The sequence below is a fragment of the Nymphaea colorata genome, chromosome 8 (genome assembly GCF_008831285.2).
Source record: "Nymphaea colorata isolate Beijing-Zhang1983 chromosome 8, ASM883128v2, whole genome shotgun sequence".
Classification (NCBI taxonomy): Eukaryota; Viridiplantae; Streptophyta; class Magnoliopsida; order Nymphaeales; family Nymphaeaceae; genus Nymphaea; species Nymphaea colorata.
Window position 1 is genome coordinate 22,311,731 of NC_045145.1, and position 12,426 is coordinate 22,324,156.

At 39.3% G+C, this 12,426-nt stretch overlaps 1 protein-coding gene across 2 annotated transcripts; it reads right to left on the reverse strand.

Annotated features, from left to right (window-relative positions):
- Nucleotides 1-8,584: 8,584 nt before the first annotated feature.
- On the reverse strand, nt 8,585-11,664 carry LOC116258595 (putative disease resistance RPP13-like protein 3). 2 transcript variants are annotated; one of them, XM_031635797.1, is made up of 2 exons: nt 11,042-11,664; nt 8,585-10,210 (listed from the first exon to the last, which is right to left on the reverse strand). In XM_031635797.1, exons 1-2 carry the CDS (start codon nt 11,595-11,597, stop codon nt 8,898-8,900), a joined length of 1,869 nt encoding a protein of 622 aa, XP_031491657.1. In that variant the 5' UTR covers nt 11,598-11,664; the 3' UTR covers nt 8,585-8,897. The 2 variants fall into 2 exon arrangements, with proteins under 2 accessions (XP_031491657.1, XP_031491656.1); XM_031635796.1 differs by having other exon boundaries at nt 8,585-11,664.
- Between the last annotated feature and the right edge of the window lie 762 nt (nt 11,665-12,426).

A 12,426-nucleotide genomic window follows, 5' to 3' on the forward strand; every position in this document is an offset into this window, starting at 1 on the left:
ACATGAGACACTTAAAAAAATGTTTTGTGTTTTTACTTCTTTAAGCCATCTAGCGTCGTGGTTCAGCTTCTGCTGGCAACGCTCGCTACACAACTAAGTTGTAGGTATACAGCTTAAGGTCAAGAAATAAGGTTCTAAGAATTTCATCTTCTTCTTAGAAGTTCTTATGTGCAAGTCTTCCTTAGATCTTGCTATGGTAAAAGGTCTTTAGATCCTACTTGCATCCTGCTTGTCTCTAAAAGATTTGGATGTTCAAGATGCATTCTTTAGGGCATGTTTGAATGCCTGGATATCCCTTCCATACATGGTGGAGACCTCAAGAGTGGAGTAATAGAACACAGGAGTGGTAGTCCTGAATGATTTTTCCATTTTTACACTGAATGGGGTCCAGAGTTTTTCTGGATTCTAAGTCAACTAGAAGTCCCATCTTAAAATCCTGGAACACTTCTTCAGGGTGACCTTGACCCTGGAAAAGTTATTCAGAACATCAAACGGTTAAAGTTTCACACTATTGGCGAAACAACCTTTGGTGAGATACATTAATCCTACTGGAGTTAGGTCTTTAATTCGCCTCAAGAGTAGCTTTTGTGTTAAGCTCCCTTTGATGGCAATAAAAAGGTTTTCATGGAAGAGTTTCCTCCAAAAATTTCACATTTCTTGAGCTTCTGTGCTTCCAAGAATTTCTTTTTTTTTACGAGTTTTTTGGTGTATTATTGTGTGGAGAACTAAAAAGTGGAAAACTGAAAACTTATAACTGCGAACTCTTTCTCAAGATTTTGTGCTCCAGACCAGATTCTAGAATAAAATTTGGCCTCCTATTCTGTTTAGCCGGGTTTTAATTCTCATGATAAGTAATTGCTGGAAATGCATGTCATTCTTGATTTAAAAGATCAATCGGTTATTGACAATTACTTACATCAAATTCTAAATTAATTAAGGCACAAAACAGCAAAAATGATCTTTTGAAAATAAACAAAAAAGGTTGGGGAGTTATTTATTTTTCCAATTGCAAGTAGAAAGGGAGCAGGAACTATGTGAGCTGCGGTACCCTCGTCCATGCTTTTCCCCTGTGGCTGGTTCTGATGCTGCTGCTTGGCGAATTGCTCTTCATTTGAGGCGGGCACTTCTGGTGGTCTAACTGATCTAATCGGTGCCCAGTTCTCACCTCTAAACAATTTGCACCTCGAACTTTACGGACCCTTTCATGCACCCAATACTCTTCCTTAGTTCTTCATCAGCAGCCTACTTTCTCAAGTTTTGGGCTCTCAATAACAATGCGCGAGGAGCCAAATTAAGTTCCACCTTTTCCCCTCACCCGCAGGGTCCAGGGGGTTGACGCCCAAGGAACTCAAACCACTGACTGGGGGCGGGCCAAGGTTGAAGGCAAAACTCTCTGCGAATGGAGCTTCACGTGTTCCTGTGTACAATTCTGGAAATCGTGGTCGACAGGAAATGGTGAGAACCAAACAACAGTTACATAAATGGGTTATTTACTAATTATTAATCTGGTGAAATACAGAGGAATTTGAAAAGCATTAACAGAAAAGGAAAGATTACGAGGAATTTACTGAAAAACAAAGAGAATGACAGGAAGGAAGGGTCCATTATACCCACCTTCTTTGAGTAGTTCCTTATATATATTTTCCAGCTCTATAAGTCGTTCCCTGTTTGCACCTTCATTTGATGATCATATGTTTTAGGGTTAGATGTATACTCCTAAGGATATTAAACTGTTCATGGGTCAGGTAGAAATTGTCTTTGTGCTTCTAAGATCAGATTAAGTTAAAAGCTCTTATTTGCAGTATATGTCTGAAAACAAGTTGAGAAGCGGATACTAACCTTTGTCATGTTTGGTCATGCCGTGGACTGTGAAGGTCATCACATTTAAGTTCTGACCGTTGTCAAGATTGAACGGAATTCACAGTCATAGTGGTTGAAAAGATTAAGAAGATAGTTGGGCGTAAATAAGGAGAACATAGATTAAGAAGGTAGTTGGGCGTAAGTCATAAATCAATAAAAAGATGCAAGTTGGAATGGCAGACACGTTGTGGCCGACAGAAATTTTAGTGTGCCGGGCGCACCATGCGCGGCAAAGGAGGGACTGATATTTTGGTAATTTATTAAAAAGAAACCTCAATAGTCTTTTTACTTTTTTCCATTTTCAATTTTGTCTTTACAAAAAGTTTTCATTTTCAGTGTGAACTAAGGGTAATTTTTAACCAATATTAAGTTTAATTAGTGCATAATGATGAAACATGGTTCATTTCTAACCATTTTTCACCTTAATAATACGTCAAATTGGCTCCTGATCCTTTAGCACGTTAGCTTGGAAAACTTGGCTTTTTAGCTCGTAATAGAAGGCTTAGCTATTAAGATGGACGTCATGAGAAGAGAGCATTCTAAGACTGGAACTTTTGTTCCTCACTTAGTTGGTCAAGTCCGTATGGTCTGCAAAATTCAAATCAATTAATGCGTTTTCATGTATTGATTGAGCCTTATTCGTTGGTTTGGGCCTTTCATGTCAATCTATGTTCCGAGACTTTGGCTTTGAAGGTGTTTTGCTATGATTGAATTGGTCTCAGTTTAATTTGGTTATGACTTGAACTTGACAAGGCGCTAGGATACGATTGCTCCAAGTAACTTGAATTGCTTGCCAGTCTTATCCCCTCAAGAACACACGCAAATGAGTTATGTGATGTTCATTTGGTTATTAAACGAGTGTTCATTCTAAAGAAAGTTTTGTGATGGTAACTTACTTTGGTTATTAAACGAGTGTTCATTCGCATGAGAAAAACTTTTTAAGTCCACAGTTCGACCTGTTCTGTCTTTTATCAGTTCGTATTTTCCTGCCAGCTTTCCATTTTGGTCAATAATATTGTACTTACTTTCTCTTATTTCTCACCTTCTCCGACGCCGTCAAGACAAATATTGATGCGACGTGTTGAAGGTCTTATAAGACAAGAGATGGAGTGCTCAAGTTTGCACATTATAACAGTTACAAATTGGGAGATTGTTTAATCGGCTTCTTAATCCCTATTATCATCAATGTTGTTCAATCTAGCTACCTCAGTAGTGGTGCAGCATGGTTCGTCAGATAGAGTGGTATGGAAGGTGTGTCTTTATTTCAAATACAGTGAGCACTATTTTTCTTGACAGGATGACATTATCATATTTTACCGTTCAAAACCCTGAAGATAGGACAAGAGAACTTTTCTTGAAGGATACTATGATGACTATTATGATAGTATTAAGAAGTGTTGATCTTGAAATTAATGGGTGGTGCTTCTTCTCTCTCTCTTTAATGTTCCCAAGATGTGAGATTATTAAACGAGATGTTCATTTTAAAGAAAGTTACGACTAAACAGGACAAACAGCATGCGGCTCTTGAATTATAGACCTTTTTTACTTTTTTGTTGTCGCACATTAATAGTTAGATCACATATATTTTTTAGTTAGATTTTATAATCACCCCGCACCATCACTGAGGAATATGCTTTCAAGTGGTTATTTTAGGTTTTCCTTCAAAAAGCAAATCTAAAAAATTGCTCCAAAGCATGCTGCGAAGCACCCATAATTAACCACCAAAAACTTAGTTAATTATGTATTTGATTCAACCACAAAAAATGGAAATTTAGTGGACTGTTCCAGTGAATCAGCCAATTCAGCGGTTCGGCTGAGTCATCGTCTATAAAATGGCGATCACAATCTTTTGAATTAGAAATATATATAAGATAACAATAGGAAAAAATGAGCTTGGTGAAATAGTCGAAAATAATAAAAAACAGTATACGATGTGAGAGACCCTTGTATCTGGACAATTATTAAAATAAAGATACATATAAAAAAGGGTGAACTTGGTGAAATATTAAAAAATAACAAAAAATTAGTATATGATGTGCGACACCCTTGTGTCTGCTTATAAACCAAATAGATGTGCCACCAATTCAAAACAGGTGATACCCCCGCTCTTGTATATGGGGCTTAGCGCATGTTGACGGTTTTTTAATTAAGTGTAGAGATGTAAATGATTTGGATTTGGGTTGGGTTCAATCTTTGCTGAGTACAGCCAACTAGTTATCTATTAGGATCAGATTTGGATTTTGATTCAGACCTAATTAAGTTTCGAAAAATGAATTCGGATCTGATTTAATTGCATAAGGCTTGACATTTATATGTAATTGATCAGTTGGTCTTTATCGAATATCAGATATCAGATTCAGTTGTCCAAATAGCATACTAGATCTGATTTCAATGAGTATTTGGAATTAGATTCCGTGTCCATATCCAGCTAAGTGTAGATCCAAATTGAATTTTTAATTAAATTTATCAGATCTATCCATATCCCTAATTGAGTGGAAGTTGATTACGCCAAACATGGCATGTTAGATCCTCATATTTTTGAAATAGATAAATTTTCAGGTCTGACCCTCCTTTTATGTTCTTAACTTTCGACTTCTTAAGGGTATAAAAGAACATTATAATACATGTTTGTTATAATACATGATCTAAAACAACTTGTTTTTGTTCCATGGAACCATTATGTGGTTATGGATATTAGTTCTAAATCTAACAATTAAACATTGGACACAACTACAGTATTATTCTTGAAAGAAAACAGAAAATTATTGGGTAGAGCTGAGATCGTGGACGCATCACCATCTTCATAGGCAAAAGTCTCTACCCTGCCACTAAACTAGGTACTGGTACATAAGATGGTTACCACTATCAAACCTAAGAAAAGCCAGAAATAAGAACAAAAAAACGAAAGATATTTTATTTTTTGTTCATCTTTACAAATGAATTCTGGTCTGCTTATGGACGGGGTATCTTGACAAGAAACAAGAAAGAAAAGAAAAGAAAAAAAAGAAAACAGAATTAATCCTAAATTAAGCATTATCCTGTAATAAGGTGATTACCTAAAAATAGATACACGTACATTGGGCAAAAGAGTCATAACCCGTTTATATAGCACAAGAACCATGAGATCTTGAACGTGAACTATATTTAACATCAAACTTCCGCATGAAAATGTGCATTGTAACAGGAATTCGTTGTCCAGATGCATCTCCCACACAGTGAATTCAAAATGAACTCAACCATTGCCTGTCAGGAAATAGACTTACATTTCCTAAACCAACATTCGCCATGTCAATATATGTCAAATATTGATGAAAGATGACAATCACACATAAACAAGAGTTAACGTGGTTCGGTTATTGCTGCCTACATCCACGAACGAACAAAACCAGACCTTTTCTTTTTATTCTTTCTTGTTTTTGGTTGTTCACCCTTACAGACATATATTGAAGAGAACCGATGGAACAACAAAGGAAATAAACAATGAAAGGGGAAAAACTTCTGCACAAGAGGAAAGTTTCTAGCCGTTGCCTCAACAATCTCCCCCTCAAGTTGGAGAGCTGATGTCGATCTGCCCCAACTTGCTAGTAATCCATTGATGGCGCTCCTTTCCTAGGGCTTTAGTAAATATATCTGCCAATTGAAATTGGGTACCAACATGAGGGGTACATATGGTTTTGTTCTGAATTTTTTCACGAATGAAATGACAATCAACCTCGATATGCTTAGTGCATTCATGGAACACTGGATTTGCACCAATATGAATGGCTGCCATGTTGTCGCACATGAGACTCATAGGTTTTTCAATTTTGATTCTCATATCAAGAAGAAGCGCTTTGACCCATACAAGTTCACTAGCACATGTGGCCATAGCTCTGTATTCGGCTTCAACACTGGACCTAGCCACCACATTCTGCTTTTTGCTTTTCCATGTGACAAGGTTACCTCCCACCATAGTACAAAAACTGGTAGTAGACTTTCTATCACTCTGATCTCTAGCCCAGTCTGCATTTGTGTATCCATTCACTTCAAGGTTGTTGTTCTGTTTCATTAAGATTCCTTTTCCTGGACTGGCATTTAAATATTTGAGAATACGTTGAACAGTTTCCAAATGTATAGACCGAGGACTTTGCATGACTTGGCTTATCATGTTGACTGCAAACGTGATGTTTGGCCAAGTTACGGTTAAATAAATTAGCTTTCCAATAAGTCGTTGAAAGCCTTGAACATCTTGAATGAGTTTTCCATCATCTTTTCTGATTTTGTAGTTGAGGTCAAGAGGAGTCGAACTCGGCTTAGCTCCTAGAAATCATGTTTCTTTGAGAAGTTCCAACGTGTATTTCCTTTGACATAAAAAAATGTCTTCCTTTGAATGTGCAACTTCAATACCCAAAAAATATCTCAATTTTCCTAAATCCTTAATTTCAAACTTGTCGGACAATATGGCCTTGACTTTCTTCATTTGTTCAACATTGTCTCCTGTAACAATAATGTCATCGACATACACCAATAAAATAACAATACCTTGATAGGAACGAGAGACAAACATAGTGTAGTCTGCAGTGCTTTACTTAAATTTGATCTCAATGAGTATACTACTGAGTTTTGAAAACCATGCTCGTGGAGACTGCTTTAGCCCATTGATTGATTTTTTGAGTCTTCACACATAACCAGGCTGATGTTTGATGCCCTGCGGTGGATGCATATAAACTTCTTCTTCTAAATTCTCATGTAAAAAAGCATTCTTGACATCAAGTTGAAATAATTCAGTTCTTATTTGCTGCCACTGATAGAAAGATACGAATAGAGTTCATCTTAGCAACAGGAGCAAAGGTCTCTGTGAAGTCAATACCTTCTTGTTGGGTGTATCCTTTTGCGACTAATTTGGCTTTGTATTTTATTTTGTATATCCACCGACTTCCCACTGGTTTTTTTCCTTCTGGCAAGGGAACTACAGTCCAAGTTTGATTTTTTTCTAAGGCTGTTAACTCTTCATTCATGGTTTTCTGCTATTCAGGGTCAAGACTGGCTTCCTGAAATGTTGAAGGTTCATGTAAAGAGTATGAGTTGAGGACATAGTGTTGGTACTTGGTTGATAGTTTACTAAAGTCTATGTGTTTTTAGATGGGATGTTTGGAGCTAGAGTAAGCAAGATTGAAACGGAATAGATAGAAATCACTAAACCTAGAGGGTGGACGTGTCATTCTAGACGATCTTCTTCCCTCAGGTATGCTATTGTCAATAGTTTGGCTTTGTGGGCTCAAAGAAGTTGACTCGCTATCTATTGTCAATAGTTTGGCTTTGTGGGCTCAAAGAAGTTGACTCGCTATTTTGAGGTTCAGAAATACTCACTTCAGTGTAAGAGGGCGGTGGAGGGGTGCATGAAAAAATCAGCTCCGAAAACAAGAAGAAGATGCTGCTGGGAAAACAACCAGCCGTCTGATGGCTGCAGCTGCTTGTTCTTCCTCAACAAGGGGCGAGAAAGTGGAAGCCCTTTTGAAAGAGGCTATTCAGGAGCAGGGCATCCAAGGGATAGGCGGAACTTCAAATACCTGTAGCTTCTTCGTGTGAATTCCAAATAAGATGAAACTTGGTCTCAGGGTTCCCAAGCAACTTAGAATCTCATTCCAAACCTGCTCGACATCTGATTTTAATGTGAGAGAGCACAGGTGAAGAAAGACCTACCGCCTGTACTTCAAACGTCGCAGGAAACAGTCCAACGACAAGCAGTCACTCAAAAATGCATAACTCCTCAACCACTGCTCGAAAAAATGTGAAACTTGGCTGGTAGAATCCTCGGAAGCAGACGATTCCAACGAGCCTATACTCAACGTATTTCGACGATGACAGCGCCGGCCGCCGGAATCCAGCACAGTTTCTGGTTTCAAAGCAAAAGCACAAACATAATACCCGACGCCTTTTTCTTTGATTTCTCCCTCACTTCAGCACCAACACATCTCAAATTTGGTAGGAATCCTCCTCAGACTCAGGCAAATCCAACGAGCCCTGGCTCATCAAATTCCGTCACTGGGGCTGGCTACGCCGGTCGCCGGAAGTCTGACATAAATTCAGTTTCGCAGGAGCAGTTTATGCAGGAACAGAAAAAAAATGAATTCCAAAACCTTGTCGATGTTATGCCGGCAGCGGTGAGAGGAGCAAGGAGGTTGAGGAATATAGCGACTGGAAAGAAAACAATGATTCTAGGCGGAAGCAGAAGAAAAAACGGATTCCAGAAGAACTTTCCCCCTTGCCCCCTTTCACTGCTCTGGTCTTCTTGCCTTAGCCGTTGAACAAGAACAGAGGAATTCACCATGCCACTGTTCTCATACCATGTCAAATATTGAAGAAAGATGACAATCACACATAAACATAAGTTAACGTGGTTCGGCTGTTGCTGCTTACATCCACGAACTAACAATACCAGACTTTTCCTTTTTATTCTTTTTTGTTTTTGGTGGTTCACCCTTACACACATTTCCTTTTTATTCTTTTTTGTTTTTGGTGGTTCACCCTTACACACATATATTGAGGAGAACCGATAAGAACAACAAAGGAAATAAACAACGAAAGGGGGAAAACTTCTGCACAAGAGGAAAGTTTAACTTTCCTCTTGCTGCAGACTAGCCGTTGCCTCAACACGCCATGCCTCTGATATGTGTCGTTCACAGCTTCTAATACAGATTTAAATATCACAATCTTCTTTGTCAAAATAGGGGTACATCCGATGTATTCATGGGTGCGTTGTTTAAAACAAAGCAGCGACAAGGTGTCAGAAAAAAAAAAGAAAAAAAAAGCTCTGTAAAAGAAAAATAGCAAGAAAAAACATGTAGAAACAAAAAATATAACCAAGAAGAGAAAAAGAAAAATCGAGCGAGATAGTTCCTGATACTTGCAACAAAAAACAACACTATTTACAGCATCTGTTATTGGAAGGCGCCAACAAATAAGCACATATTTGAGTAAATTTGCTTGGAACCCCACGAGTGGGAAGAATCTGATTATATGCGCGGTGCACAAATTTTCGCGCACAAAATCTTCTTCTATTTAATTGAAAGCACTTCGAGTTTGAGGTGTTGGATGCCGTGAGGCACCACCTTAGCCAAACCACAATGGTGTATCCATAGCTGCTTCAGACTCGGCATGCTGCCTTCCGCGAATGTCACGGTTCTCAGACTTGTTAGATCGACAAGCTGGAGCCTTCGAAGCCTAAGAAACCCCAAAGGACCACATTCTAACCGATCAACGTTGTATAAACGATAAAGCCGAAGGTCTGATAGACAAGGAAGTGATTCCAGGCGCGGAAAAGGGTCTTCCCTGAAGGGCCCATCTGTTAAGGTCAATTTGCTAAGGTTGTTGAAGGAACCAAGGGTATCAGGCAACTCCCACAATTGGCGCAACTCGAGGACTTGCAGGCGAGGTGGCGGACTTTCGAGCAACCTTTTCCCAAATGGGAAATCAGCATCACCGTAATCATCATCGTGATCATCATCGTGCTCAATGCGCAGCCTAAAGAGGTGCCTCATGCTGCTGATGGATCCGTAAATCTCTTCAGCATCTTCTTTCTTGACACCCTCTATGTCCAACCTCCTCAACTCCTTCAATTCTCTAATCTCTGCGGCAATTCCTTTTCTTGAACCATCCAAACCAGTTAATGTCTGTAGGCATCTTAAATTGCTGAAGCCCTTTGGCATGTCGACATTCCATGGAGCCATGCATAAATGGCGCAAGTTTCTCAGCCGAATGATCTCATTGGGTAGCATACGAATGTCAGTATCTCTGATATCTAAAGTTTCTAAATTTTGAAGGCTCCCGATTGATCTGGGAAGTTTTGGCCTGCGGTTCCTGTGGGTCAACTCCCAGTGGGTCCGAAAGCACAGGTACCTCAAATGGAGTAGGTGTCCTATCTGCTTCGGCAGTTTCTCTATATAAACATCACTTAAATCCAATACCCTCAGTAACATAAATTGGCCTGAATGTGAAATCAGATTAGGTGTGCTGATGTAACCCACACGAAAAAAAAGAAGAGAACGTAGGAGTTGAATATTGCCAACTGCGCCTGATAGTACGCTCTCCTCGTCATCTTCAATCCTCTTATTCTCTCCAAAGACAGACATCCGACGGGGGCTGACGACATTTGCTCTCCTCACCTGCATATCAAGTATAAATGAGAACTCCTCTTCCCGTGATATGGAAATGGCAAGATCACGCATGAGGTCATGAATCCTGCACGATTTTACTCGACCATCCATGCTAGTCTCTGCGATTTGAAGCATGCTCCTGTCGATTAATTGTAGCATGTAGTCCTCTCCTACCTCCTCGGCTGTCGCGCCACTTCTTTCTTCTATGAATCCTTCTGCAATCCAAAGCCTGATCAATTTACTTCTTTTGATCAAATGATCCTCAGGAAATAAACCACAATAAAGGAAGCATGGTTTAAGATGTAAGGGCAGCTCATCATAGCTCAACTTTAGAATGCTTGTTATGCTACCCAACTGCCAGCTTAGGTCTTGATTCACCTTCTCCCACTCTGACACAGTGCTCTTCTTACACAGTATACCTCCCAATGTTGTGATTGCAAGTGGGAGGCCTCCGCACTTTTGCAGCATACTCTTACCCACTTCCTGAAATTCTGGAGGCATAATAGCAGTACTTCCTGGAAATGCCTTTCGGCAAAGTAATGACATTGCTACATCATCAGGAAAAGTTTTCAGTTCATGACGGATGAAGTTTACGCTTCTAATTGTTTCTAATCCAGAAGTGACACTCTCTATACGAGTTGTGATCATGATTCCGCTTCCATTGTTATTCTCTACCAATGCTGAATTGATATCGATGCAAACTGTCTCATCCCACACGTCATCCAACACGAGTATAAATTTTTTTCCTTGAAGGTAGCTGAGAATTTTTCTTCCGAGTTCAACCTCATCCATTTGCTCTATCTCCTCTCTGGAAGGAAGCAAGTTTTCTTCTGCTTCCTTTGAGGAACTCGGTTCCCTTATTCCTCCAAATTCTATTAGCATGAACTTTAATAGAGTTTTGGTATTAAATGATTGGGAAACTGATACCCATGCAGAGCAATTGAAATGTTTCTTCACTTTTGGTTCGTTATAAACCTTTCTTGCAAGTGTAGTCTTTCCTAACCCACCCATCCCAACTACTGAAATGTAAATTTTTTTGTTGTTACCTGTCACTCCTCCCACAAGCTGATTGACCAAGAGCTTTACATCCTTTTCAATTCCCACAACTTCTGCTTCCTCGAGGAAATTTGCTTCTGCATAATCTCGCCATTGCCGAATGGTCGCGTCCGGACTCGTATCTTCACGAAGCATTTGTATGTCGTAATTGCGCCTTCTTTCAGCGATCTCGACGATTCTCTTCTTGATCTCTTGTACACGGGTTGCAAGGTTATGTCTTGGAAGTAATTGAGTCATGGCACTGGACAGAGTGCCCAGGAAGTTCATGATTCCACCATAACCTGCATGTCTGGTTCCAAATCGAAGTAAAAACTCATCAATAGCATCTTCGATATCATAAGCCACACGTCTTACTTGGTTGACCCATGTTTTGATTCCCTCGTTTCGATCTCTCTTTTTGTCAGCGTCTTCCAGAAAGCCTTTGATGCTTTCCAGTTCCTCCCTTATCTTCTCAATTTCTTGGCGAATCCCTCCTAACAACTTCGCTTCTTTCACGAGGAAGGTGCCCAGCCTCTCCAGCAGGAAATTCACAGGAATCGCTGCCATCTCTCTCTCTCAACAGAATATCGTGGGTACTCAGTTTGGAAGGGCATCTTTAGTTTCTTCCCACGGACTTCAGCTTTTAATTTTTTTTTTTTCTTTCAATTGATCGATGCAGCTTTTATGGGATGACAACAGCAGATTATGTCAATATAATCAAGGAGCACAAGTCGTAGCCAAAGTAGTAATGGTCTCGCAAAACGGACAACGTCATGGTGATTATGACCTTGTGAAACTACCCCAAACAGTCCATAGGCCCCGCCGGTTCTAACTTGAACGATTTGACGACAATGATTACAAGCTATTTGATTAGTTAGTTTAATTGATGATTTGTAAATGTATCATAAAAATATTTTTTGAAGTCAAATATTAGTTGTGAATTCATATCATTTGAAAAGATATGAGCATGCCAAGTTTCCTTCTGATCATGTGGTGTCCTGTGATGCCTCGATCAAGTTTGATTTAAGGTGCTAAAAATTTAGGGAGAGCACATACATACAAACTTTTAGTTGGACAGAAGAAAAAAGATAATCTATATATATTATATATATGAGTGTGAAGTATTTCGTCAAGTAGTACTTAGGCTTCGTGGTCAAGTTCCAATCAACCTAAAACGCGGGGCCTTATAATATCCGGTAGATTGAATCACCATAAACAGCACGAATTGAACAATTGATGATGCCTCTTGATTAACGGATCATACCCAAAATGGTCAAGCATGTTGGGCGCTCAAGTGGTATATATCGCTGACTGTCAGTTTAGCATGGGGTACCGTAGAACTGGTTTCTAATTTCTCGCAGCAATCCAAAAAAAAAAAAAAACTTTTTTTTTCCTT